General features: G+C 55.1%; 1 protein-coding gene and 1 long non-coding RNA gene across 4 annotated transcripts in view; one reads left to right on the top strand and one right to left on the bottom strand.

Annotated features, from left to right (window-relative positions):
• Positions 1-17,605, top strand: part of NT5M (5',3'-nucleotidase, mitochondrial) — a 72,873-nt gene extending 55,268 nt beyond the window's left edge. The window contains exon 4 of one of the 2 annotated variants that reach the window (XM_070561191.1): positions 17,425-17,605. In XM_070561191.1, the coding sequence (XP_070417292.1) occupies positions 17,425-17,571 (147 nt within the window). In that variant the 3' untranslated portion in view covers positions 17,572-17,605. The remainder of the gene's footprint in view (positions 1-17,424) is intronic. The other variant, XM_070561193.1, reaches the window with a different exon arrangement.
• Positions 4,771-18,268, bottom strand: LOC139073974 (uncharacterized). 2 transcript variants are annotated; one of them, XR_011523220.1, is made up of 3 exons: positions 13,715-18,268; positions 9,724-13,034; positions 4,771-5,476 (listed from the first exon to the last, which is right to left on the bottom strand). It is a non-coding gene; the product is annotated as an uncharacterized lncRNA (long non-coding RNA). The 2 variants fall into 2 exon arrangements; XR_011523219.1 differs by having other exon boundaries at positions 9,724-18,268.
• Between the last annotated feature and the right edge of the window lie 9,520 nt (positions 18,269-27,788).

Below are 27,788 nucleotides of genomic sequence, written 5' to 3'. Positions count from 1 at the left end.
ATGCAAGAAGTTTCTTGGGAAAGTGATTCTGAGAAGCACAGATAGAGGAGTGGGAAAGGCAGATGGGGAAGGAGAAGCGGCCCAATCGTGGGGTGCAGGGATGAGCCGGTTACTGCTCTGGGCAGCTGGGTTCAGTCCTGCTGGGCACCTCTGGGAGACTGTGTTCATCATGCTTCTGATTGTCCCACCCGGAGGGCCGGGAAGCGGGGGTTTGCCCATCAGTTCCCATCACGGCGGCTCCTGGGGGCGTCAGCTGCCTCGCCTTCTGGCTTGCCCTGTGCACACGTTCTTGGGCCAGAGGAAGTCCTCAGGCAGAGGCCCCGGGCCTGTAACGAGGAGCTGTTGGTGAGCACCTGAGAGGGATGTGGGGGACACCGTCCTTCACAGATGAGGAAGTGGGCTCTCAGGAGTTGCTGAGTGGCAGAGCCAGGCTTGGCCCCCGCCCATCTGACTTCCTGGCCAGATTCTGAATTGTGATGCTCTTGGTGAGAAAAGTGCAAAACACCAGAGCAGGACCTCCTGTCCTGGGTCTGAGCTCTTGGTGGGAAGGGACTGTGTCTTATCTGCTGTGACCAGCGGCTCTGCATCTGTGGAAATGCCCCGCAGGGTGCAGCCGAGGCCCAGGTGTGCTCTGGCTGGGCAGCTTCCATGGCTGCTGGACGCTGGTCCTGGGCTTTGACGTGGGGAGCCGGCCGAGGCCTAGCTCCTCGCCCAGTGCCTGCACTGAAGGCGCAGAGGGGCTGCCAGGGGGTATCCCAGCCACCCGGTCTGCCCTGCGCTTCCTGCTGACTCCCTGGGCCGGGAAGCAGGGGGACTTCAGAGCGGCGGCAGCACTGGGTGGGGTGGGTGAAGAGCAGGTTCTCACATTCAGCACCATGTGGCCCTGTTTTGGCTCTTAGGAAACTGAAGAAGAAACTTGCCCTGTGCATTGTGGGCCACACATGACGGATGCTGAACTTTGGGGGAGTGTGGGCCAGAAAGAGCCCTGGATCAGGTGTGAGGCAACTTCTAATCCTGGCTCTGCCTTCTTCAGCTGTGTGACCCAATGTCTGTGTGTGGAATTGGATGCAGCAGAACCACCCAGATCCCAATCAGAACAGGGATTATTGAGAAGGAAGAGGAGGGGATGGAAGCTGAGATGAACTCTGAGTGCTGAATTTTAAGAGAGATCACAACAAATGGAAAAGAGTGATAGTGGTGTTAGAAATGCTTTTGGCTGCAAGTAACAGAAAATACAGCCAACAGTGAATGCACAAGCAGAAGCTTGGGGCTCCACAGTGGCTGGTGGTGATCAACCTGCCCAGTGATGTCCCCAAGGCTCCATCTGTGCTCCGGCTTGCCCGCTCTCAGTATGCTCACTTTTCTTCTTTTAGCTGCACAATGGCCACCATAGCCCCAGGAATCATATCTGTATTCAAGGTGGAGAGACGGGGGACAGAGTGAACCTGAGGCTCCTTTCCTGCATCGTCTCTCTTACTGGGAGGCAGGAGCCTTTCCAGAAGCTCCTGAAGAGACAGGTCTTGGCCCAGCACTGGGTCATATGGCCACTCGTGCTTGCAGGTAGTTTGACCAACCGTCTTGGTTTGCCTGGGACTGTGGGAGATCCCGGGATGCGGACTTTTGGTGCACAGACCAGGAAAATCCTGGGCAGACCAGGTAAGCGGGTCACCCTAACTGGAAGGAAGGCTGGGAGAGTGAATTTGGGACTTCCCAGGCTCTCCTGTAGGAGGTTGCAAAGGGGGATGTGCTGGTGGTGGGTTTTGGGGTGGCCATCAGCAGTGTCCACCACAACCAATCAGGGTGGTGAAGGGGTTCAAAATTAAGACATATCAGGCATGGGCTGGAGGGCTTCCAGAAACTGATCCCAAGGTCCTACAAAGCTGAGTTCAGAGAGAGGGCATCAGGTTGACACAGGATGCTCAAGTGGACTGAAAGGGCGGAAGCGGGTCCAGAAACGCACACACACAGGTTCCCGAATGTACGGTAAAGTGCCGTGGGAAAAGGGTGGTCTCGGCAAAAAGTGGTGCTAAGCCAACTGGATATCCACGTGGAAGAGAGACACACCTTGACCCTGGCCTCACACCACACTCAAGAAACAGCTTCCAGATGGAGCGTGGATCTATACAGAAAGGTAGACAGTAAAGCTTTAAAAAGAAACCACGGGAAACGAATGTCCACACAGAAACGCGTACACGCATGTTCGTAGCGGCATTATTCACAGCAGCCAAAAGGTGGAAACCACCGAGTGTCCCTCCCAAGCTTGCTCCTCCCCCACCTCAGTAAACAGCAACGCAGTCCTTCCGCTTGTCCTCGCCCCGAATCCAGGAACCATCCGGTCTCCTCCCTGTGCCTCGATTCCAGTCCCCAGCTACAACGAGTCTACTTGCTCACAGCTCCCGACTCTGTCCGGCTTGCCGCTCCCGTGGCGGGCCGTGAGCCCAGGCCTCCAGCCTCTGCTCCTGCGCGTCCGCCCTTCCCCGGCAGTGATCCTCCTGAAGGTGCCGGCTCAGGTTCCCCTCACGGAAACTCTCCAGGGCCTGTCTACCGCCACCATGAGCTTCTCCGGGGAAGCCTTGCCCGCGTGGCCACCCCTGGCCTCTGCTGCCCGGTGCCGGGCCCACCCCTCTTGCTCTCTAAGCAGCAGTCGGTCCTCTTGCTCCCGGCTTGGGCCCTTGCCTTCTTCCACTTGCAGCTCTATTCCTCTCTTCCCTTCTTCCAGTCCTGCACTGCCTCTAGCTCTCAGCTTCTAGGGAAGTCGTTTCTGACCTTCCCTCTCGGGGGAGTCAGCTCTCACCTGGGCCTTTGCAGCCCCCAGTGCTTCTGGGGGCTTTAGCATGGTGGTTACCTGCTCAGTCTTTGCCACTTAGGAGCTGTGTGACCTCGAGCAAGTTACCGAATGTCTCTGGGCCTCAGTTTCTTTGTTTCTTCATCTGTAAGTTAAGGTCAATAATGTTTGCCCTCCAGATCCGGCCTCCGCCCTTCTCTGCTCTGCTCTGCCCTGGCCCTGGACGCTGACCCTTCAGGCTGCATTTCAACAGGAGGTGCCATCAGAGAGCAGAGGGAGGGAGCGGTCACAGAGTCTCTTCCTGGCCCCCTCCTTGTCTGGGGCCAAGTGTCTCACTGAGGGGCAGCCGTGAGGGTGGTAACAGCTCCCGCCGTGGCTCCCTTGGGCACCTCTTGATTTCCCCTTAACTCTGTCTGAGGCACGGTCAATAGTCACTTTGTTAGTACGTCTCCTTGGAGCCAGGGGTGAATTCTGTTTCTACACCAGGGCTGTGGAGGGGATTGGAGGAGAGCGCTCCTGATGCCGCACTGCCGCACTGCCTTAGCGCCCCGCCGGCTCGCCTCGCTTCCGCTCTGAGGACTTTTCCTCAAGCACTGCGCCGTCACCTGGTTGCACGAGTGATGGTTTTTTTATCCATTTCTGCCGGCAGACTGGAGCTGAAATGCAGAGACCTTTCTCAGCTGTACCCCTAGCGCATGGCCGACAAGAGCATTTGACGAATTAGTGGTCCCGTTTGCCTGTGTGCAGGACTTTCATGGTGCCAGGAGGAGAGGCAGGAGTGCCCACAGGCCCCCTTGTGCAGTCGTTCAGGTTGTGCACTGCAAAGGTGCCTGGCCCAGTGAACAAGGGGAGCTGAAATCAGCCTGTGCTCTTCCCATCAAGCTGGGAGACAGAGGTGTTTTTCCTAATTTGCTCAAAGGGGCTGTGTGAATTAGTGGTTCCTTGGGTCTCTACTTCCAAACCTAGTGTTTGTTCATCTACACAGGAGGCTCCATCCTCCCTCCTGTGTTCTGTCCCCAGCCCCCTGGGCACCTCCCTTTTCATTAGCTCCTCTCGGTCTTCCAGGAAGCGAGCAGCTCCCCAAGGAGGTGTCCTGGCTTGAGAGAGGCCTGCAGAAACCAGCGGGGACAGGATCTCCGTGGGCAGGTCTCTGGCCCCCTACGCATGAGAGCCACCAATCTTCCAGCGGAATGAAGGAAGACAACAGCTAGTGAGCGGTCAGGCCCAGGAGAAACCAGTCATGGACGGCTGCAGAAATAAGAAGCCTGGCAGCAAAGAGGACTCAAAGTGGGCTAATAGGCAATGAGCACCAGAGAGCCCCCACTCCAGCCCCAAGCCCATTACACAGGACAGTTTTAACCAAATCCTGTCTTCAAGAGCTCTATCTAGAGTCTGCTTAATATAAATTGTTCTATATGGAGGAAAAAAACCGCAACAATCCAGAGAGTGTTCTCAGCGGGAGATTTTAATAAGTGGGTTGGAGAGGCAGCCGAGCTCGATTGAAATGCCTTGCGGGCAGAGGATGGAGGCGGCCAAGTTTCTGTTCAGCCTGTTCTGTTTCTCTCTGTTCCAGGGCCTCCACCTGCCCCCTCAATCTCTTTCATATTTGGAACCCGGAATGGCTCCACTGTGGGGTGACCTGCCTCTCGGCCTCTGCTCGGGACGCTCAGATCTTGAAAGGGACTGGAAGTGGGGCCTTCAGGGCCCAGGCCTGATTCCCCACAAGTGCGAGACCCTGGGGGGGGGGGGGTGCCCTGGCCTCAGGCTCCTCCATTCCCTCCCCACGCCCGTGAGGAGAGAGCACCGCCAACAAGGCCTCCCCTCTGGGCAGCCCCCCAGTGTCGCACCCCTGGCTGCACTCGGGAATCACTGGCCGAGCTCTCCCAGTGCTGAGGCCCAGGCCCCGCCCCAAGATTCTGGTCCGTTGGTCTGGAGTGGGGCCCAGTGTGGGAACTGTCCACTGAAATAAAGAGTCTGGGTGGAGGTTGATTAAAGGAGTTTATTTGATAATCAAGGTGAGGAACTTGAGTCCTAGGAAACACTCCAACAGAGCGTTCTGGGGAGCTGCTCCGAGGGCTGCAATCTGATGCAGTTTAAGCTTTTCACGAAGCAGCGTCCGTGCAGGAAAGGGCTTACACATCTAATAGTCATCTGCTTCAAAGAGAACAAGAACATTAGCTTTTTGTTCAAACAAGTTCAGTGGTGCTGCCGTTATGTACATGTGGAGGGGAGCAAGGACCAGGGTCGTCCGTTATTCCCTGAGTCTCTAAGAAATGCAGCTGGGAAACGTGAGAGCGAGGCGCCCTTTATCTCTCCTTGCAGATCCGTCCAGCTGGCGTCCTCGGTCGTGAGGTGTGGGTTGCAAGGTCATTCTAACACAGGCTAAGGGTGGCCTGCACGGCTGCTCCACAGCATAGATTTTTGTCCTGACTTTAAGCCTTTGCCACTTGCTTGCTAGACTCACCTGTTAGACCAGGGGCAGGGGCCCAGTTTTGTTCGTAGAACTGGAAAACTCCTCCTTCCACGTGTAGCCAAGGTTGAGGCCCACTGGTCCCAAGGCCCGTCCTACACCTGCTCTCTCGAGTGGTCAACTGCCCCTGCAGTCCTGGGAGACAGGGAGATGCACCTTCTTCGACCCCCAGAGCCTCGGTTGTCAGAGTGGGGTTCCCCAGACAGCAGCATCAACACCACCTGGGAATGCATTAGAAATGCAGGTTCTCAGGCTCAGCCCCAGAGCTCTGAAATCAGAAACTCTGGAGGTGGGGCCCAGCAATCTTTTTCATTTTTGAGGAAGATTAGCACTGAGCTAACTGCTGCTAATCCTCCTCTTTTGGCTGAGGAAGACTGACCCTGAGCTCACATCCGTGCCCGTCTTCCTCTACTTTATACGTGGGACGCCTAACACAGCATGGCCTGTCCAGCAGCACCATGTCCGCACCCGGGATCCGAACCAGAGAACCCCAGGCCACCGAAGCGGAATGTGCGCACTTAATCACTGCGCCACCGGGCCGGCCCCAGCAATCTGTATTTTAACAAGCTTTCCACGGGATTCTGATGTGCTGTCAAATTTGAGAATCCCTGCCCTGAATAATGATAGAATTAACATTGTAGTTCAGGGCTTTTCAAAGTCTAACGTGCACAAGACTCACCTGGGAATCATATTAAAATGTAAATCGCGATGCAGCCCTGGGGAGGCCACGATTCCGCGTTTCCCTCAAGGTCCCGGGGCTGCTGCTGGCCTGTGGGCCTACTCTTGGCAGCGAGGTTGTCGATGCCTCACTGAGTGCTTACTGTGTGACAGGCGCTGTGCTAAGGCCTTACTTATATCGTCTCATTTCATCTTCCCAGAAACCCTGAGGTAGTTCGTTAATTTATTAACATTTCCTTTTCTTAACAGCTCTGTTGAGAAATCATTCACATGCCATACAATTCATCCACTTAAAGTATACAATTCAATAGCTTTCTGTATGTTCAGAGTTGTGCGACCATCAGCACTATCAATTTTAGAACATTTTCATTCTCCTCAAAGGAAACCCTGCTCCTGTTAGCTGTCACCCTCCCTGGCTCCTCCTCCCCAGCCCCAGACAAGCTACCTTCCCTAAGATAGATTTGCCTGTTCTGGATGCATCACATAAAAGGGATCTGGCAATATGTGGCCTTTTGTGAAGGGCTTCTTTCACTCAGCGTCATGTTTTCGAGGTTCGTCAGGGGTGCAGCGTGTGTCAGAACTTCACTCCTTCTGTGGCTGAGTAATATTCTATTGTTGGGTAGACCACGTTTTGTTGATCCGTTCATTTGTTGATGGACACTTGGGTTGTTTCCAGTTTTTGAACATTATGGTTAGGGCTGCCGTGAACACTCGCGTACAAGTATTTCCACTTTCCAGGTGAGGACACTGAGGCTGAGAGGCCAAGCAGCCTGGACAGGGCCACCAACCACTCCAGCTTGCTTTCTGCCCCCTGGCCGCCATCAGAGACCCAGGGGGCAGCAAGGAGAATGGGGACCCGCTTGTCTCGGGAGAGGGAGCAATGGCCTTGGAGTCAGGTCTCCTGGACCTGTCTTGGCTTGACTCCTTCCTGAGGACCTTGGGCAACTCAGGGGAGTCTGAGCCTCAGTTTCCCCAGGAAGGAATGATGAGTCTATTGGGAGCTGGGTATGGAGGAGGGGATGGGGATGGGAAGAAGATTCTCGTGTGGGGGAGGCACTTGGCAAATGTGGGCAGGGAGGGTGTTGCTAGATCAGGGGCCAGAGGGGCTGAGAGCACTAGTTGGGGCCCTCATTGTGGGGTCAAGGGGAGAGAGAGAGAGACGGGGAGGTGGGGAGAGGCCGTGCTCCTGGCTGGGAGGGGTGGGCCGGGCAGGCTGCCTGCTAGTCAGGGCGCTGAAGCTTTTAACTTCCTCCCACAGCCATTTGCCCAGCCCCTGGGGTAACTGCCGTCATTTCAGGCTGGTAATGCCAGGCGGATCAGGAGGGAAAGGCTCCCTCGGGTTCAGCAGGAACAGTAGGAACAGTTATGAATGTCAGTGGCTGATGGCTTGTCAAGAGCCCAAGCATGAAGGCGCCCGCTCCCTGCTGCCTGCTCTGGGGTGGGCTGGGCCAGGCCCCGGGAGCCGCGTGGGCTACTGCACACCCCATACCTCACACACCACTCCTCAACCCCCTTCAGGTCATCTCAGCTCGGGGTTCAGACAGGATGGGTTCAGAACCTGCTTCTACTGCTCAGCATATGCTCTTGGGCAAGCAAGTACCTTAACCTCTCTGACCTCATCTGTAAAATGGGCACAATAGCAACACACACTCTACAGGGTCTCTGTGAGTGTTTGCCACCGTCAGGCCCTACTTAATCCTTCCACTACGAGGGAGATGCTTCTATATCCCCGTTTCTCAGAAGAGAAGACTGATGTTCAGCGAGGTGAGGCCCCATTCTGGGCCTCAGTTTCCCCATCTGCAGAACACGGAGATTAAGTAAGAAGAGGAGGCCTCAGTCTCTGTCCCGATGATGGGGGTGGAGGGGCAGGAATGAAGCAGGGCAGGGGAGGCGGCGGAGTGAGGCTGAAGGAAGGCTTTTCCAAAGTCAGCTGTTCTGCTTCCAGCTTGAAGCTGATGCTGCTGGAAGCCCGGGGGGAGCCAGCTGTCTGGGGTCCCATGCCAGGTGACCGGGAGAGAAGGCTCATGGCAGCTGGGAGACCAGGCTGGAGTTGCAGCTTCTGCCCCACCCTGGGAGCCCAGAGGCTGAGACCCAGCCTCCTCAGGGTGAGGAGCTGTTCCGGGAGCGATGGCTCGCTGTCGTGGGTGAGGCTGGCCATGCTCTGCCCAGAACTCGTGTCAGGCACGTGCGAAGGTGTGGCGATGCCAGCACAGCCTAACTGCCCTCAGCCGCTGACAGATGCCGGGCCCGAGGAGGCCACGTTTCCAAGGGGAGAGACGGATGGAGAGGAAGAGTGAGATGGGGACAGCGATGGCTCTGCCAGGAGTATTTTCCTCCCACCAGAAAAGCCTGTGGGGTCCCTCCTCAGGCCTCTGCCCCACTCGGGGAGGTGAAGTCAGTCCCACCTGGAGCCCTAGGGCTGGTGATGGGTGGGTGAGAGGAAATGTTGGGGACCCAACGAGGAGACCAGACACAGGTCGCCGTCCCTTCCCTCTTCCTAGCACTTTAACATTTTCAAACACAAAAAGCTGAAAGAACTTCAGAACCGTCTGCTTACCGGCCACCACAACTGCTGACACGGTACTGCCCTTGCTGGGGTGCACACAGATGCCGCTCTCCCGCCCCCGACCCGCACGTCTTGTTTTTTGATGTATTTCGAAGGAAGTTGCTGTCAGGATTCGCTCCAAGGCACTGCAGCATGCACGTCATTAACTGAGGGCAAGATCTGCCAGCAGGTTTTTTTTTAAGGTAAGATTCACATGCAGTGAAATGGACAAGTTTTAAGGGTAGCAATCAATGAGTCTTGAGAAATGCACACACTCGTGGAGCTCAGTTGCCTTCGAGACGTGGAGCATAACCATCGCCCCGGAAAGAGAACCCTCGCTCTTTCATCATTTCCATCCCCTGAGAAAACAGCCACCCTTCTGATCTTCCCAACATCGCTTAGATTTGTCTGTTCTAGAACTTCATATAAATGGAGTCGTACAGTTCGTAAGTTCTTTTGGAGGGGGCTTCCTTCTTTTGCTGAACGTATTTATTTTGAGATCCATTCGTGTTGCGTGTGTTCGTAGGTCGTTCCTTTTATTGCTAAAAAATCTGCCACCGTGTGACACATCCCATTTGCTTACCATTCATCTGTTGATTCTTTGAGTTGTTCCAGACTGGGGCTACTATGAATGAAACATTGTGAACATTTGTGTCTGAGTCTCTGTGTGGACATGCCTTTGCATTTCTCTTGCATAAATACCTAGGAGTAGAATTACTGGTCTTCCTCCTTTTAAACGATCAAATAAGAGAAAGAAAGAGACAGAGAGAGACACTCAGAGAGACAGAGAGAGAAAGAAAGAAAAAGATTTAAAAAAAGGTCGGCAACCAGATTGCAGAAACCTTGCACAGTCTCCACCTCCTGGTCAGAGAAGCCCCCAGGACAGACTCTGCAGGTTGTGGAGGAAGGGTTGGCAATGAGACAGGTTTGGTTCAAATCCTGGCTCTACCGCTTGTAAACTGTGTGACCTTAGGCAAGTTCTTAACCTCTCTGAGCCTTAGTTCTTCCTCCGTTAACTGGGGACAATGGTGGCAGTCACTGTAGGGTTGTTGGGGAATTCCCTTATGAGAAGGGCTGTAAAATGCCCGGCCCAGGACCTGGACCACCATGGGTGCTGGCAGACATGAGCCTCTTCTCCCATCTATTTAATCCTACTTGTCTTTCAAAGTCCAATGTCTTCTAGGTGAAGCCTTTCCTGAAAATCTAGGTGAAAATAACAAGTGCAAGCACTGTTAGAATACTTACCCTGAACTGGCGTGACTGTCCGTGCTTTGCAAGTCTCAGCTTGTTTGGTTCTCCCAGGAACACTATAGAGCAGCTTGTTTATCATCATGCCCAGTTCATAGGCACAGAGAGATTCAGTGATTCGCCCAAAGTTACACAGCAAGTCAGTGGTGCAGCTAGGACTGGACGCACTCAGGCATGTTTCTATGGATTTGCTTATTCTGGACACTTCATATAAGTGGAATCATACAGTGCGTGGCCCTCTGTGTGCTGCTTTCACGCAGCAGCGTGTTTCCAGTTCCGTCCACATGGTGGCACGTGTTCGGAGTTCGCGCCTTCTTGTGGTTGGATGATGCTCCGTTGAACGGGTAGACCACACTTTCTTTATGTCCGCATCTGTCGGTGGGCATTTGGGTTGCTTCCGCCTTTTGGCTATTGTGAACAGTGCTGCTGTGAACATCTGTGTATGAGCTTTTCTTTGAACATCTGTTTTTGATTCTTTGGGGTATACACTCGGGAGTGGAACTGCCGGGCCGTGTGGTAACTCTGTGTTTAACTTCTTGAGGAACCACTGAACTCTGATCTGCCTCTGAACACTCTTGCAGCTGAAGACGTGGCTGATGAAGTGAAGAATGGTTTCCCAATGCTGTGGGCATCTTACCGAATGGGAACACAGTAAAACAACGTCACTAGACTTTCACAATCATCTTGCTACCCTGCCAGCTGCCCTTCCCACGCCGGCCTTCAGCTGGGAGCCAGCTGGGCCCTTTCCCAAGCCTCCCTCCCCTTCCACTCCTGACCTCCAGGGGACGTCTTCCTCCCGGTGGGGCGGTCCTCTGGGGCCGGACCCTGCAGGGCTTCCCTTCAGGGACAGGGTGGGGGTGTCAGCGCCCCGTCTGGCAGAGTCCTACATGCAGCCAGGCTGGGGTGTTTGGAAGTGAGCAAGGGGACTCCTGCGTCCGCAGGCCTCTCCCTTCTCTCCCACTCCAAGGGCATCAGGGGTCCCCTGACAGCTCCACACCGCCCCCACCTCCCTTCCACTGTCAGACCCAGGAATGCAGCCAAAGGCCAGTGGACTGCACACGGCAGAGCTGGAGGAGAGGAGGCTGGAGCCACCTCACACAGGGAGCCTGAGAGTTTAGTCGTTCGCTCAACAAATGCAGAATGCTTCCTGCGTGCAGGGGACTGCCGCGCGTGTCAGGGATACAGTGCTGAGCAAAACAGGGGAGACCCCTGTATCATTTTCAAGGCCTAGTGTGAAATAAAGCTGCAGGGCCTCTTGCTCAAAAGTTGTGAAGAGTTTCAAGACAGGGGCAGCAGAGGCCCTTCTGACTGCTCAGGTCACAGGCCCAAGAAGCCAGCCCTAGCCCTGCCCTCGGGGAGCTTGCATTCCTCGGCACCCAGTGGTAGGGGACAGGGGCATGAGCCCTGACTCAGGACGGCCGCAGGCTCTGGGGGCTCCAGCCGGGGATGGAAGCGAGATTGTGGGATGAGAAGAGACTTAGAAGATGTGGGTCCAGTTCCTGCTTTGGAGACAGAGAGCGGGCGGCTGGGAGCGGGGCTTGCAAGCTGCCCGGGCCAGGCGGGGCTGTGACTTCTTGCAGGAGCGCTGTCTGGAGTGGGGAGGTGCCGGCAGCAGTGCCCTCGCGCTGCCTGCTTCCGTCTGGAGGGAGTGCGAGCCATGCAGAGCGGGTCCACAGAGAGCCAGCTTGCTCCCTCCCGGCAGAGCCTACCCCTGAGTGGACATATTCTGGGAAGAAACCATAAGACCAGCACTGCCAGCAAAACGAGGACCAGACGATGATGCTCGTGCCCCTGGGTTCCACCAGCGGCCCCACAGTTTGCTTCACACTTAAATACAACTGCAAGAACTGACCCCACCCAGTGAGCGTCCTCTCAGCCACAAAAACGGGTTCCTCAGGCTCATGTCTTCTGTCTCTGGTTGGATTGTTTTCCTGAATTGAGGTAAAATACATACAACATAAGATGTGCCATTTTAACCACTTTATAGCGAATCTTCAGTGGCATTTAGGACACGCGCAATGTTGTGCAACCAGCACCTCTCGTTCCAAGACTTTTTCACTTCCCCGAAAGGAAACGCCGTGCCCGTTAGCAGTCCCCTCATCCTCGGCCCCGCCTCCCGGAAACCACCAGCCTGCTTTCCAGCCCCATGGATGCGCTCCTTTCGGACACTTCGTCCAGATGGAGCCCCCAGGGCCTGGCTGGGTTTCCAGTGACCCTGGCTTCCACTTGTTGAGCTCTGATGCTCCCGACTGGACTGCTGGGCATGCCTCCCAGTGCCACCCAGCTCCGTCCTCATGATGGTCCCAACGCAGGCACATCTCAGGAGGAGAAGACTGGGCATTGGAGAAGCCGCTTGGAGGCCGATGGCGGGATGGTGCTCACAGCCAGGTCTGCCCACTCCCCAGGACACTGCTCTCTTGTCAGAGCTCAATGAGGGTCAGAGGCTGGGGTGACCTGTGCGAAGCTGTATCACCTTCTTTGTCTATACAATGGGGCCGAGAATCCTCTCTCGGTGCTTCTTAGGGTCCTCATGGGGCCCAAGGCTCTGATAGATGTGCGGAAGCTTTGTGAGTGGGGACCCCTATGTCCCGATGGTGTCGTCATGGAATACAAGGCCGCTGTCCGTGCCCAGGTCAAGGCCCTGCCAGAGCTGCATGGACAGATGAAGCCATTAATCCCTCAGGAAGGAGCCTCTGCTGTGATGTGGAGGCCCATCTCCAGCCTAAGAGAGACTCAAGACGTGACTCCTGGAGAGAAGGGAGGGAACGAGGTGGGGGCAGGGCTCCCTCACCCTGGACGGGGCCCTCCCAGGAGCAGACGCCTTGGATTTTGGACAAGCTGCATGTACTATCTATTCAGCAATTAAGTATTTTAAAAACAAATCACAGACCACACAGAAACTTGTACACAAATGTTCATAGCAGCATTGTTCATAATAAAATAGCCAAAAGGTGGACAAAACCCAAATGTCCATCAGAGTATGAATGGATAAACACAATGTGGTCATCCGTACAATGGAATATCCTTAAAAAGGAGGGAAATTCTGACACATGCCACAAGAGGTATGACACTTGAGGACATTATGCCAAGTGAAAGAAGTCAGCCACAAAAACCCACTTACCGTAAGATCCCATTCGTATGAAATGTCCAAAATCAGCAAATCCATAGAGACAGAAAGTAGATTAGCGGCTGCCGGGGCTGAGAGGAGGGGCCCGGGGCGTGATAGCTGAAGGGAGCAGGGTTTCTCTTTGAGGCTATGAAAATGTTCTAAAACTGACTGGTGCTGGTTGCAAAACTCTGTGAATATACTAAAAATTATTGAATTATACACTTTAAGTGGGTGAACTGTGCGGTGTGTGGATTCTATCTCAATACTGCTGTTTAGAAAATAAATCAAAGACTTGCTAAGGTCTCCATCTCGCCACCCACTTTTCTCCCGAGGGTGGGGTGGTTTGCAGCCGTCCCTTGCCCTCACTTATTTGCTCAGCACAGACCTTCTTGGATGCTGGATCCGTGGGGGAAGGCTCCCCGCCCCAGCACTGTGCCCTTGCACGGGGCCTGCACCAAGGCCACCACTGCCTGGCACAGGTGGCACAGGGTGGCCTCCCGCAGGCCTAGTGGCAGCGCCCCAAGATCCCTGTCCTGTGACCTGGCCAGATCAGAGCAAGGGTCTGCACTCGGAGGACTCTAACTCATCTTCGTGGCCCAAATAATACAAGCAGAACCACATGAGAGCTCAGGGGGTCTGACATCCCCTTTCACTGCGCCCACGGTCTCCCAGCCGGGCTGGGCAAGTGGGGCCTGCTGACTCCAGGAGCAAATGGTCTCGGGGGCTCCAGATGGCCTCCTGCTCCCTCCACAGCCCCATCTTCACCTCCTGCTCTGAGCAGGCTTCAGTTTAGGGTTACCCAGGAGCTGATAGTGAGCCCACAGCCCAGGTGTAAGGGGCCCTGAGGCCCTCCCCCGCTGCCCTCATTTAAAGAATTACCTCTCCTTAGGGCCATTTGCATTTTAATAGGGAGCCCAATGGGGTACACTCAAAGGGTAGAGTTTTGGCATCTGACCAGGTGGGTGAGTGTGCAGGTTCGTCCGCACAGGCTGTGGGCCAGCAACGGAAGGCGCGAGCTGAAGAGACTTCTCCCCAGTGAACACTCTGGTTTGCTCAGGAGGCGGGGAGATGCGCGAAAGCCTCCGCTGATCGCCTCAAGTACTGCGCTCACTGCCCAAAGCTCAGCCCAAGGGAGCTTTTGTTCTCAAGGCTCAGGGAGCTGGAGGAGAGGAACGCTGCCTGCTCCTCAGGGATCTTGGCCAAGAGCCTCGGGGGAGGCCCGGGCACAGAGAGGGTTTCTAGCCCAAGACGTCGTGACGGGCGGAGGGGCGGCTGGCACAGGTGTCAAAGCCCCAGCAGGGTGAGGGGGGCAGCAGCGAGCTGGGACGTGGTTCCCTCCAGGAGGCTGAATAAGTAAAGTGGGAGGGTCCTGGGAGCCAGGGGGCTCACTGAGGAGAGTTGCAATAGGGAAAGGGTGAAAACTAGATGACCCCTGAGGTGCTGGTTTGCGAAAGGCGGCAGAACACACCACCCCAAGGAAGCCACTTCGGCAGAAGGACTATTTTGAGCTCAAGGCAGTTAAGAAGAAGGCAATACAAAAAAAGGCTCTCTGCCCTCCCCCTCTTTGCTGGAAAGCAGGACAGTCTGTAAAGGCGTCCCCTCCCCTCCCCACCAGGAAGGACAGAAGTTAATCACCAGAGACAACTCCAGACCCTTAGCAGCCCAGAGACGAGATGGCACCGGGGGACACTCCAGACCAGACTTGACTAACCAGGCCCTCATCTCGCATGAGCTCCCTGCGTGTTTACTTTCCCACAATTCCTGCCCTAGAAGTCCAAAGTCCTTTTCCTCTGTCTTGTCATTTCTCTGAAAATCTCTTGTTCTTTTGTTAAGATGCCGTATGAACCCAAGTCCTCCCCATCCCTGTGCGTTCCTCATCACGGGATGCTCCATGTGTATGCTGGGTGCACCTGCTAATAAGCTCCTGTTTGCTTTTCTGGTGCTAATCTGTCTCTCGTGAGTCTAATTTACAAGGCCCCAGCTGGAAAACCTGGGAGGGGACAGGGGGACAGAAGTTAAATTTTTCCGCCCCTACACTTGGAATTGGAGGCCTCCATTTAAACTCATGGTTTTCAATATACACATGTGATATAAGAATATAGGCATATAGCTCTGCCCACTGAGAGGGCCCAGGACAGCGCCACCCCAAGAGCAGTGAACATGCCCACTGCCCAGATCTTAATTTCTAATACCAGACTCTTTCAAGAAATGACTAAAGCCAGCGCTGGGGCAGGGAAGGCACAAAAAGATCCTGGAAACTTATAACTGAGTAGTGCTCCAAATATGATGGAGATCTGTCAAAAAATACAGCCAGCATCTTGAAAGGGGCTCTCACTGGCCCAAATCAGGGATCACGTAAGCATCAAAATAAACAGCCATGATAACATTATAACCCACGGAATGAACAGGAAACCATAAGTCCTTGTCAATATAAGTAAATGAAATAATACATGGAAAGTTTGATGAGCAATGGAATAGTCACATCATCTCAAAGTACCTGTCCACAAAAATACTTATTAAAGAGCCTGGAAGATGCCATCTTCATCAAATGCTCTCCTTGGGTACCACCGCCCCGTGGTGGGGAACACTGCTGTACGTGCGGCAACCATCAGTCAGGGAGCCCCCAGTCTTAGAGACACGATGGAGTGTAAGCATCCTGGGGAGCACCTCTTTCGTTTCCTGGCTGGGCTGGCAAGGTGGGGGTGGGGATACTCCAGGCAGAAGGCTTTACAAGCCTGTGGGCACAAGTTGCCGTGTGTCTGGGAAGCCGCGGGGGCTGGAGCAGGGGGAAGCAGAGTGCAGCTGCTGCGAAGCTTCTGTCGGAGTCAGAATTCAGTCTCGGGGTTTCTGTGTCACCACGCATTTTCCTACTAAGTCAAGCAGTTCATGGTGGCCAGGAAGCCGGGTCTGGACCCTGGTCCGCTGTGTGACCTTGGGGAAGCCACCCGCACTCTCTGAGCTTCAGCTTCCTTGTCCGTGACAGAGAGGCTGGACTGGACAATGTGTGGATATGTTTTCAGCTCCTTTGGCTAAACGCCAAGGAGCCCCGTTGCTGGACTTCACGGTAAGAGCGTGTTTAGCTTTATAAGAAACTACTGAAACGTCTTCCCGAGCGGCTGCCCCGTCCCGCATCCCCCCAGCAGGGAGTGAGCGCTCCCGCTGCTCCACATCGTCGCCAGCATTTGGTGTCATCAGCGTTCTGGATTTGGGCCATTCTAGTAGGTATTGTTTTAATTTGCACTTCCCTGAGCACGTATGATGTGGCACATCTTTCCACAGGCTTACTTGCTATCTGCACGTCTTCTTTGATGAGGTGTCTATTAAGGTCTTTGGCCCATTTTTAACCAGTTTGTTTTCTTCTTGTTGAGTTTTAAGAGTCCTTACGTATCTGGATGACAGTGTGCCATGTTCCGAATGTCTGTCCCCCCCTGAAATTCACACGTTGAAATCCCAGCTTCCAGAGGTGATGGTGTTAGGAGGCGGGCCTTTGGGAGGTGATGAGGTCATGAGGGTGTGGCCCTCAGGAATGAGATTAGCGCCCTTACGAAAGAGACCCCAGAGAGCTCCCTGCCCCTTCCACCCAGTGAGGACCCGGTCTGTGGTATTTCCTTATAGCAGCCCAAACGCACTGAGAGAAAGGCCTTTGTCAGATGTGTTTTTTGCAAATATTTTCTCCCGGTTTGTGGCCGGTCTGCTCATTCTCTTGACATTGTCTTTCCAAGGGAGCAGAGTTTTTAATTTTAATGAAATCCAGCTTATCAATTCCTTCTTTCATGGTCTTGCCTTTGGTGTTGTACCTAAAAAGTCACTGCCACGTCCAAGGTCATCTAGGTTTTCTCCTGTATTATCTTCCAGGAATTTTATAGTTTTTTGTTTTACAGTTAGGTCTGGCATCCATTCTGAGGTCATTTTTGTGAAAAGTGTATGGTCTGTATCTAGGTTCACTTTTCACATGTGGACGTCCCATTGTCACAGCACCATTTATTGAAGAGACCGTCTTTGCTCCGCCATATTGCCTTTGCTCCTTTGTCAAAGATCAGCCAACTACAGTCACGTGTCACTTAACAACGTGGATGCCTTCTGAGAAATGCGTCATTAGGCGATTTTGTCGTTGTTCAAACGTCATAGCGAACACCCGTATGGGACCACTGTCGTATATGTGGTCCATTGCTGACTGAAGTGTTGTTACGCGGCCCGCGGCTGTATATTTATGTGGGTCTGTTTCTGGTCTCTCTGTTCTTCTGATTATTGTTTTAAGCCACTAAGTTTTGGGACACTTTGTTCCACAGCAGTAGATAATCGGGAGACTGACGGTTCCACCCCTCCATGTCCTCACACCCCCTCCGGAAGGCACCTTCCGGGTCCGCTGCTCCAGCCGGCCCTCGCTCTGCTCTGCCGTCGGGGAAACCCAAACCAGGACAAGCGGGACAGTGAGAATTCAGGGACACTCATGCCCACTGAGCCCAGGGCGGCTGTGAACACGGCGAGACTGGAGGCACGTCATCAGCTTGGGGAGGTCCTCAAAACCCAGCGTGAAATGGAAAACAGGGAGCCACAGAAGGCTGAACCCAGCGGGAAACTCTTTGCAGGTGTTTAGGAGCACACCCAGCGCCGAGGGAGCACGCCGACACCCAAGGGAGCGCGCCGACCCCAGCATGCGGCCAGGTGCCACCAGACGGCGTGACAGCAGCCCCTCCGGGCCCGGCGGGGCTGCCCCGTGGGTCATTTCTGTATGAAAAAGGGCAGCAAATACGAAGATGGAGCGCGCTGGTGAGTAACAGGCGTTCATCGTATCATTCTCTATTCTTGGCTGCATGTTTGCTGTGTTTAATAATAAAAAAAGCGAGTGATGTAAGGACAAAGGGGACCAGCGGTTCGGCCACCCTTTCAGCCCCTCTTTGGCCTTCCAGAGAGAGGCCCGGCCGCCGCCACCCCTTGTGGTCGGAAGCACAAGCCATCCCGTTTCTTCAAACAGCCTGCCTCCCTTCGCCCAAGGCGCAGGGTTCCGCTCCGGGCCCCCTTCCAGGCTCAGGGCAGTAGCCAGGAGGGCCCAGGGCCTGAGTCTATCCCCCAGAAGTGCTCCTAAGGCCTCACCCAAAACTCAGGCGGGGGCCTCCCGGTGATTCTCACGGCCGCCGCGGCCCCTTGTCCCAGGAGCGCCCCTCAGTAGGCACAGTGGCCACCCCCTCAGGGCTGTAGTGATGGTGACAATAGCAGCTGTGTGTCTGCAGCTGGCGTTCAGTGTCGCGCTGTTCTCCAAACCGCCTGACATTTCTCAGGCCTGAGCTGGTGGAAGCTTTTGGGGCGGCAGGGGCTTGACGTCCCACTTACTCATTTTCCAGAAGGAACAGAGGTTCTGAGAGGATATGTGAAGCCCCCACCTGCCCCAAGGTCACACTGCACTTCTGCGGGGGAGACAGAACCCAGTGCGGCTCAGAGGGACGTCCCCCTGCCCCCGCCCCCACACCCCACTCAGCAGAGCGTGAGGCGGGCTTTAGGTAGGGGACGAGTTCTGCTGGCCACTGTGTGGACCAGTGGTGTTTTTTCTGCCCAGGCTCTGGTATCAGCACCACCTATCTACCCGCTTCTTTCAGGGAATGTCTCTCTTGTCACTCCATGTGGTTCCAGGGAGGCTGCCAGGCACAGCTCACGGCCTCTCCTGCTGCAGAGGTGAGCAGCTGTCAAAACGGGAACATAAGACACATTTCCAAAAAAGCACATTAGAAGTTATAAATCCAGGCTACGATTAGAAGCAGAAAAAATCTGAGTGTCACAGTGGACCACAAGATAAATTCAAGGCAGCAAGATAATGTTACCTTTAAGAAAAAGAGGCAAGCAGGGTGCGAATTGGGAACATAATGTTTGGGGACAGGCAAAGCTATTCCTATTGCTCATTCCCCACGGCTTTGGGAGGGGAAGACTCATTGTGAAGAACACGGGAAATGCCTGAGCATCTGAAGTGAGGACCTAGAGAAACTGGTAGGAGGTCAAAGGCTTGTGACCAGGAGCAGAGAAAACCAGGACCTCTGCCCAGCCTGGACTTGCACAACCCTGAGAGGAGACACCCCCTTGCCCACCCAGGCCCGGCCTGACACCCTCGCCTTTAGCACACTCCCCTTAAGTTAGAATCAGACCTACATAGAGCGGACCATCGCGATGCACACTTTAAATATCTTTCCTTTGTATTTGTCAATTATACGTCAATAAAGCTGAAAGAGAAATTGGAATCAGAGCTGCAGATGTCTGCCCACCAGATCCTGGGGCTGAGGCCGTGTCTCATCTACCGTTCCTCACCTATCTTTGGATGGGAAAATGGAGACCCAGAAAGATCCACCAACTGGCCCACAGGTCACACAGCTGGTTAGGGGCTCCGGGCACTTGGACCTGGGCAGTTGTGCGGGAGGCTGCGTCCTCCACCACTGCTCTGCCCTGCCATCCCAATGCGCCCTCTCCACTCTGCCCGCTACTCTTCAGGTCCTCCACCTGCAGGCTCTGGGTCGTGGGGTTGCTAACACCCACTGGCTTCCCTGCTCGCACCCCTGCCCTGTCCTGACAGCCTGCTCTAAGTCCAGAAGCAGAGGGGTCCCCTCCTCTGCACGGAGTCCCAGGGCTCCCTCTTGTCTGTCTACGGCCAGAGTCCTCACACTGGCATAAGGGCCGAGGCACCTGGCCCCCGTCTCCCCTCTGGCCTGGCTGCCTGCCTGTTTTCCCTGCTCACTTCACCACAGCCATGGTGCTCACGGTCCTGCCCCAGCCTCTGCATTGGCTGTTCCTTCATCTGCAATGCTTTTCCATCAGACGTCCACAGAGCTTGCTCCCTTACCTCCTTCGGGATTTGTTTTGATGTCACCTTCTCAGCGAGCCTTCCCTGACCGCCCTGCCGGGGGTACCCAGCACGTCCTCTGAGGCAGGGAGAGAGGCGGTCAGCATAGGGCCTGCCATCGGGAGCCCTGTTCTCATCCTCCCACCATGGGCACATGGTCTGGGCATCCCCCCAGGGCGCTCGGCCCGCGGAAGGTCACCCAGAACAAGCTCCCCGCTCGAGACCATGAGCTCCACAGCATGCAGAGGCGGGTACAAGCATTTCTTTACCTTTCCCGTGAAATCGGGCCTGGAGGGGCTTCCAGGGCCTCTTCACCCTCCAGTGCTCCTAGTCTTCCTGTCCCCTGACTCGCCCTCAGGCTCCTCCATCCTCCCCAGGACCCAGAGTCACTAAGCTGCTGGCTCTAGTCTGTCACCAGGAGAGGATGGCATGAGGCTCGTGATTTCCAGCGCTCAGCGTCCACAAGGCAGACAGACGGCGTTGCTGCACCTCGCGGCTTGGTTCACATGCGCAGTTACGCTCGTGGCATCTGTCTCTTCATCAGGTTTAATCACAGACACCCCCCGCCCGAGGTGAGGGGAAGGAAAGGCCAGGCCCATGTGTGCGTGTGTAAGCTCTGCACCTGTGTGACACACGTGCGTGCCTTATGGGAATGCATGTCTGAGGTTAGATCGGAGTGTGTTTACGCCGGAACCTCTGCTGTGACCGGGCACACGTGTGTGTACTGAGCGGGTTAGGGAGGCCTCAGGGGCCCACCCCTGGCAAATAGCCCCCCAGGAGGAGCAGGAGTGTGGTAGGGGGCCTGGTCGGGGGTCTGGAAAGGAGAAGGGAGTTCTCTGGAGCTGGTGGAAGGAACCTAGAAAAGTCTGAGTGTTGGGGGCTGGAAATCCTGGGGGTAAAGCCAGAGGTTGCGAGGTCAGAGGTGGGGGACAGAGAGTCATTTAGAGCGGACTGCCAGTGCACTGGCAGGCAAGGGGATGACCTGTGACCACTGGTGGTGTCAATAATATTTGCAGCCCAGGCCAAGGGGGTGAATGTTGAAGGTGAGACAGAAGGTCACAAACAAAGGCAGGAGAACAGAGAGCTACAGTCTGCAGGGGAGTCGGTGCTGGCATGTCTAGGGATCGAGGCTGCCACTAGCCCCCAAGGTGCCCTGTGTGATGTGGAAAATGTGTCACCTGGAGATGGATCAAAGCCCCAGGAGGTGGACGCAGTGCCCCCTGAACGTGTATGCAGTGTCCGTGAAGGTGGATGCAGTGCCCCTGAAGGTGGATGCAGTGTCCATGAAGGTGGATGCCGTGTCCCAGAAGGTGAATGCAGTACCTCCAGAAGGTGGATGCAGTGTGCCTGAATGTGAATGCAGTGTTTGAGGTGGATGCAGTACGTCCTGAAGGTGGATGCAGTGTCCCAGAATGTCGATGTAGTGCCCCCTGAAGGTGCATGCAGTGTCCCTTAGTTGGATGCAGTGCCCCCAGTGATGAATGCAGTACCATCTGAAGGTGGATGCAGCGTCCCTGAAGTGAATGCAGTGTCCCTGAGGTGGATGCAGTGCCCCTTAATGTGGATGCAGTGTCCCTGAAGGTGGATGCAGTGCCCCTGAAGGTGGATGCAGTGTCCCTGAAGGTGGATGCATGTCCCTGAAGGTGGCTGCAATGTCCCTAAAGGTGGCTGCAATGTCCCTGAAGATGGATGCGGTGCCTCCTCAATGTGGATGGAGTGACTCTGGAAGCTCCCAACCGCATGGGGCTTCCATGGTGCGTCTGGGCTTGATTTCAACCACCCTGCCCCGTTGGCATGATGCCCTTGGGCAGGGCACAACTCGCACAGCTTTACATGGCAGCCCTGGGAGAGGCAGGGCCTATAGAGACGAAGATCAGCTCTGGGGTGAATGTGGCTGTTTGGGGTGCTGGGGGCAGGAAGGGGCTGGGGAGCATCTTGGAAAGCCCCGGAGAGGCAAGGGCTGGTTCACGGCTGTGGTCACATGTGCCTGGCAAGGCCACAGATCAACACCCCACCACCTTGGGGTGAGGGTCCACACGCTCACACCCATGGAGCCGCCACAGCCCCAGGAGCCTCCGGTCTGCCAGCTGAGCTGGGACTGCACACTGTGGAGGAGACCAAAGACATTTCCTCACGGAGGAAGCATGTGCCACATGGAACAGGCCTGGCAACCATTATGGGCCTCAGCAAACAGAGGGTTACCTGAAGACCCAGCAATTCCACTCCCAGGTGTCGCCCTGAAAAACCTGAGGATGAGTATTCAGACAAAACCTAGCCCACAAATGTTCATAGCAGCATTATTCACAATCACCAAAAGACGGAAGAAACCCAAGTGTTCACCCACAGATGCGTGGATAAGCAAAATGGGGTACATCTGTACAATGGAATCTCCTTCAGTCATAAAAAGACAATAAGGACTGACACAGGCTAACGCATGGACGATCCTTGAAGACCTCACACCAAGGAAAAGGAGCCAGTCACCAAAGACCCAATACTGTGTGATTCTGTTTATATGAAATGTCCAGGACAGGGAACGCCACAGAGCTGGGGAGAGGCGGTGCTTGCCCAACACTGTGAATGTACTAAATGCCACTGAATTATACACTTCAAAATGGTTAATTTTATGTTGTGAGAATTTTACCTCCATTAAAAAAAAATGATCAAGAAAGCAAACAACTGGAGACCACAGGGATCTACAGAGCTAGGTAGAGACCAGGACAGGGCCGGCGTTCAAACTGCTCACCAGCTGGCCCCGCGAGAGCACCGGCCAAGCTGTTCCTCCCCTGACAGCTTGTGAGGAGGCCTGGGGGTCCTGGAGGAAGGGCCGTGTGGCTCCAGTGGGGGGCCCAGGCTATGAATGTCTAAGTGTGAACATATTCCAGTCTTTTCTCCCTGCTGAGCATCAGCCCTGGATAAGGCTATGTGTGCCAGTCAAGGCAGGCTCCTGGAGGGGCTCTGGGTGGGGGGAGGGCTGAGGGGCAGCAGGTTCTGCTGGTCGGAACAGCAAGCAAGGTGGAGTCGACAGACGCTGAGCTGCGCTCCAGCCGGGCAGAGGACTAAGTCTCCACTCTTGCACCTGCTCGTGGAGCGCACAGGTCTCAGAAGCTTTCTGAACCTCTGTTTCCTCAGCAGCCAAAGGGAGCCCATGATTGCCCTCCGGCAGGAGCGTGGAGTGAGAAGACCCCCGAGAGCCTGGGCCCACAGCAGGTGTCTAGCCGGGCTGCTTGCCTTTGATTCTTTATCACAGGCAGCTGGAAAGGAAGCCGAGTGCCCAGAATAGCAACGGGCCATCCAAAGAGAGCTTTTAAAAAGGTGCCCAGGAAAAATCAGCTTCCTGTGTCCACACTCAGCCTCAGGTGTATTCATAGGGAAGTGATGGAAGCCTGGCCGAGGGGGTCTGGAGGAGGTTTGCCGCCGGCCTGTCATTCTGAGGCCCCAGAGCCTCAGTCTCCCGCCCGCTCTGCCACCGAGCAGCTGGCAGGTGGCTCTCCACACACTCCCCCATCAGCGCATGAGCCCAGACGCACTTCCTCCCTGGCTCTGTGCTCCCAGGGCAATTTGGTAGCAGCTGCCTTTCAACTATTGTTGCAGACTCAAAATGGGGTTGGGGGAAAGAGGCGTTGGGCAGAGGAGAAAGATGAGCCAGGCAAGTTGGCAGCTGGGCAAAGCCACCTGCTCCACCAGGCAGTGAAATTAAAGGACTCCCAGAGCCAAGAGGGGGTGAGGTCAGGCTGCTGCACACTCCGCCTGTCCCCACCTCACCCCATGCACCTCCAGTCCACGCTCTGTCCCCTCCCTGCCCTAGGAGGCTGGCCTGCACAGACCCCATCGCACTCAGGCTGCCCACGGGGTCTGACCAGTGGGAGGAACGAGGGCGGGATGCATGGAGGTCGGGGTGCTTACTCGCCCTCTCCCTGCCAGGCTGAGTTGCTGTTCTCTGCTGCAGGCAGCCCCACCTCATCCAGCAGCAGCTCCTCCTGGGTTCCAGGATCTGCTCCCTTCTCTTGCCCTTCAGGCCTGAGGGTGGGGACACTGTTGCCAGCCTGGGCCTGTCCCTGCTGGTTTTCTCTGACGGTGCTCACTGCTCAGCCCTTGTGAACTCTCCTGCTCCTGTTAGCGTGTGAATTCCCTGTTTCCTGCCAGGACTGTGCCTGCTGACCCAAGTGAGTGTCAGGGTAGGGTGGACTGGCCACGTAAGAAGGGTAGCTCCCTCCAGGCCCTATTGCCAGGGTCAGCTGGATAGTGCCAGGCCAGCCGCTCACCAGCTACACAGTCTTTCGGAAGGGTGACAATGACTAACCTTGACAACGACGTGGGCCAGGGCTGACATCTGTTGGGGACCTGCAGGGTGATCTGGCATGTTAGGTATTTGGGCTTAATTTTCCCAACTAGCTATTCCCATTTTCTAGATGAAGAGCCTGAGAAGCTGTGGAATCTGCCCAAGGTCTGAGAGGTGGGGAGCATCAGAGCGGGGCCGGGGCGTGCATCCCCATCTCCTAATCCCCATCTCCTCCTTCTGAGGAAGTCCAGAGTCAGGGCAGTGAGGCAGAGGGGCTGGCTTTGGTGTCACACAGGCTCTGTCCTGCACAACCACGAGCAGCACAGGGAGTTGTCCCACTTACCTCTTTGAGCCTCAGTTCCCCAGTCAGAAAACGGGTAAGGAGAGCCCGCTCAGGCGCTTGTTGTGAGGGTGAATTGCGGGGAAGGGATGCAGAGTTGTGTGTTTGCCATCATTTCCTTCCTGCCTCCCACACCTCTGCCACCTCTGCCGTCTGCCTCCTGCTGGTTCTGAGGATCCACGAGAAGGTGGACAGGACTGGGCTCCGGGACTCAGCTGGCAACACCCAGGAAACGAGAAGTGTCGTAAAGATTGTGTCTAAGTCACCAACTCGGAGATGGCCGGAAAGTCAGCCCCACACTTCTGTGTGCGGCTGGGTTATCCCTTTGTCACGCATGCGTGGCAGAGACAACGGCGGCAGCAGAATTGGGGTGCCTGTTATGTTCCGGACATTTCTCCAGAACATGGGGGGAGGGGCGAATTAGGAACCAGCAGTTCTGGGTTCTGGAAGGACAAGACAGAGCAATGCAGGGGAAGGATGGGGGGCCAGGTCTACTTCAGGGGTGGCCCCAAGAAGCACTATTGGGGCTCCTGCAGACACGACATTTCTGTCTGGCTCGCCCATTGACCTAGTTGCCTTTCTCAATGAAAGATGCTCCACAAAGTGCAAATTGCCCCAAACCAATGTCAGTTCTGAAAAAAGTCAGACGGGAACAAGATGGGCTTGGTGGCGCCGTCCCCACGTGGGTCAGCAGTGGCAGGTGGGAGACCGTCCACACAGCCAGAGCACCCTAGCTCACAGCCCACTTCCCGGGACCCTGGGCGACCCTGTCCCCTCTCTGGGCTGCTTCCCATCCCGTCCAGAGGAGTGATTGGATGGAGGCTGGATGGTTTGCACCCCCTTCCCTCCTAGAACTGTCTCTTCAAACAGAATCTGACGCAGAAGCTCAGCATAAAGAGCAAAGGGGAAGCAGAGAGGCCCCCTGGAGGCAGAGACGGGGTGTGCGGAGCCGCTGGTCTCCTCCACGGGGCACCTGGGGCTCCGCGGACCCAGCAAGCTCCAGCAAAGGCGGATTTCCTGAGGCCTGGCGCTCTCTGGGGGTACCTGCCTGTCCCGGTGACGTCAGTCCAGACGATGTCATGGGAGGTTTTGTGCCCAGTCAGCTCAGAGCTAACCCTGCCACCCAGGTTTGTCTGACCTTTGGCACCCATGAGGACATGCTGTGCCAAGGTAGGGCTGGAGCAAGGCTTAGGGCTCATACACTGTTGTCAAACTCATCTTGGGTAAAAAGAGAGAAAAAGCAAAACAAACAGAGCTGCATGCACTCCTGCTGCCCTGGTACAGAAGTCTTTCCTGAAACAGCAGGGTCACAGGTTCCCGCAGAAAACCCCCAAGGTGAGAGGGGGTGCACTTACCTGACCCCTGGGGAGAAAATGCCCTCCCTGCCCCCAGCCCCACCCTGGATCTCTGTGAGCACGGGGGGAAATAACAACTGGCCGTGGATCTCCTGCTGCTCTGGCGTTTGGGAGGGCCTTGCATATAGAGGAAAGTGCAAGGACGTTAATCGACTTGGACACATTGTTAGGACAAAAGCATGAAGAACACTGCAGATGAGCTGCACCCCTTACTTCCTCTGTGATTTGGGGCCAAAGCACTTCAACCCGCCAAGGCCTGGTCTCCTCCTCTGTAAGTGGGTACGCTTCACCCGACTCCCACGGCCAGGGTGCCAGTGAGGATGAATAGCGGACACCTTTTAGTCTCCAAGCACATTGTCCGGCATGTGGAGGAATGTCTGCACATCTCCTTTCCCCCTTCTGTAGGTGATATCACAAGTAAGGGGCTAAGTGAGCCTCAGTTTCCTCATCTGTAAATGGGGACGCATGCTTTGTGAGCACCAAGGTCCCCCAAAGGCTAACATGAGCCCAACATGAGCTCATCAGAGTTTCTGGGGCCAAGCAGCCCCCAGTCATTAATGAAGCATTGAGCATGTTAGGGCTAAGAAAGGGCGTCAGGCCTCAGGTCCGGCTGGGAGGTCCAGAATGGTGAAGGACATGCCCACGGTCAGAACCGGGACTAGTGCCCAGGTCTCCTGCTCTCTGGTCTGGGTCCCTCCCTTGCGTCACCTTGTCTTGTCTTTCCAGAATCCAGATCTCCTGGTTCTTCATTCACATCTCATCCCTCACATTCTGGAGAAACATCCAGAACATAACAAACACCCCAAATTCTGCTGCCTCAGCTGTCCTCGCCCTGCCGATTAAAGGGACGACCCAGCCACATCCACGTCCATTCACACATTCAGCAAACGTTAGATGACACAAAGATATACTACATCCATCAAGCAGCAGAGCCACACAGGGGACTCAAAAACATGTGAGAACCTCACATGAGGTGCAGTAGCGGAAGTGGCTGCTGGGCCCTCCCCTGCCTCCCTCAGTCTACCTGAGGGCACTTGCTGCTCCAGGACCAGCCTGTGGTCAGCTGCTCGCATGTGGGGCTTGTACCTTCCAGAATGGCTGAATAACACCTCCCATTCGACGTGCTCTCCTCACAATGCATCTGCAAAACTTCCACAAAGAGGCGAGCTCTGTGTCCCCTCCTCGGACTCTGGGTGCACCGTGGCATGGGCAGAAGTGCTGCTGTGTGACTCCTGAGGCCAGGTCACCTCGTGGCTCTGTCTGGCTCTCCCAGGACACTCACTATTAGAACTGCTGCCATGCTGTGGGGAAGCTCAAGCCACGTGGACAGGCCACAAGGAGGTGTCTGGCTGACAGCCCCAACTGAGGTCTCAGCTAAGAGCCAGCACCACCACCAGGCATGTGAGTGAGGAAGCCTTCAAGATGCCCCCAGCTCCAACCTCCATCTGACTGTGAGAACTGGAGCAAGAGCCGCCCTGCTGAGCCTAGCCAACCACTAGAGACAATAACAAAATGACTCTTGCCGTTTCATGTCATTACATTTGGGGTGGTTTGTTTGCAGCAATAGATAACCAGAACCCGAGACAGGTGCCTGGGTCTCTCTTCCTTTCTTCAGCAGCCTCCTCCACCAGCAGGTACAGCTCTGGAGCTCAGCTTTAGGAATTAGGAGTGGGTGAATCAATGCCCCAGCCTCCCCACTGTCCAGAGGGTAGTTCTCAGAGGGTCCCCAGCAGCATTGAACCCCAGTTGCTCACAGCTCTCTCCCATTCATTAACACAGCTGTTATTCACTTATCTCACCTCTCCATTCTCCCCTGGGATCATCTTTCTTTCAAATAAACTACTTGCACCTAGGGCCTTGTGGCAGGCTCTGCTTTTGGCGGAACCTACACTGAGACGTATGGAAAAGGAGGTCCTGTAAATATCGGGTAGGGAGGATTCTAATTTAGCATAAGATGTTGGGAAAATTGACTTTCTTTATGGGCAAACAGTTATTGAGTGCTAATTACTGGGAGTAAAATAAAGAATAAGACAGTCTCTACCCTCAAGTGACACACAGTCTAATGGAGTTTCATCCAAAGCAGAAAATGTCTTCTCTTCACCTTGCTGTCTGTGGCTGCACACACATAACACACACACACACACACACACACAGAG

The sequence above is a fragment of the Equus przewalskii genome, chromosome 10 (assembly GCF_037783145.1).
Source record: "Equus przewalskii isolate Varuska chromosome 10, EquPr2, whole genome shotgun sequence".
In the NCBI taxonomy this organism is placed as follows: Eukaryota; Metazoa; Chordata; class Mammalia; order Perissodactyla; family Equidae; genus Equus; species Equus przewalskii.
The sequence above is the reverse complement of the archived record's forward strand: the minus strand, read 5'-3'. Positions and strand labels throughout refer to the sequence as shown.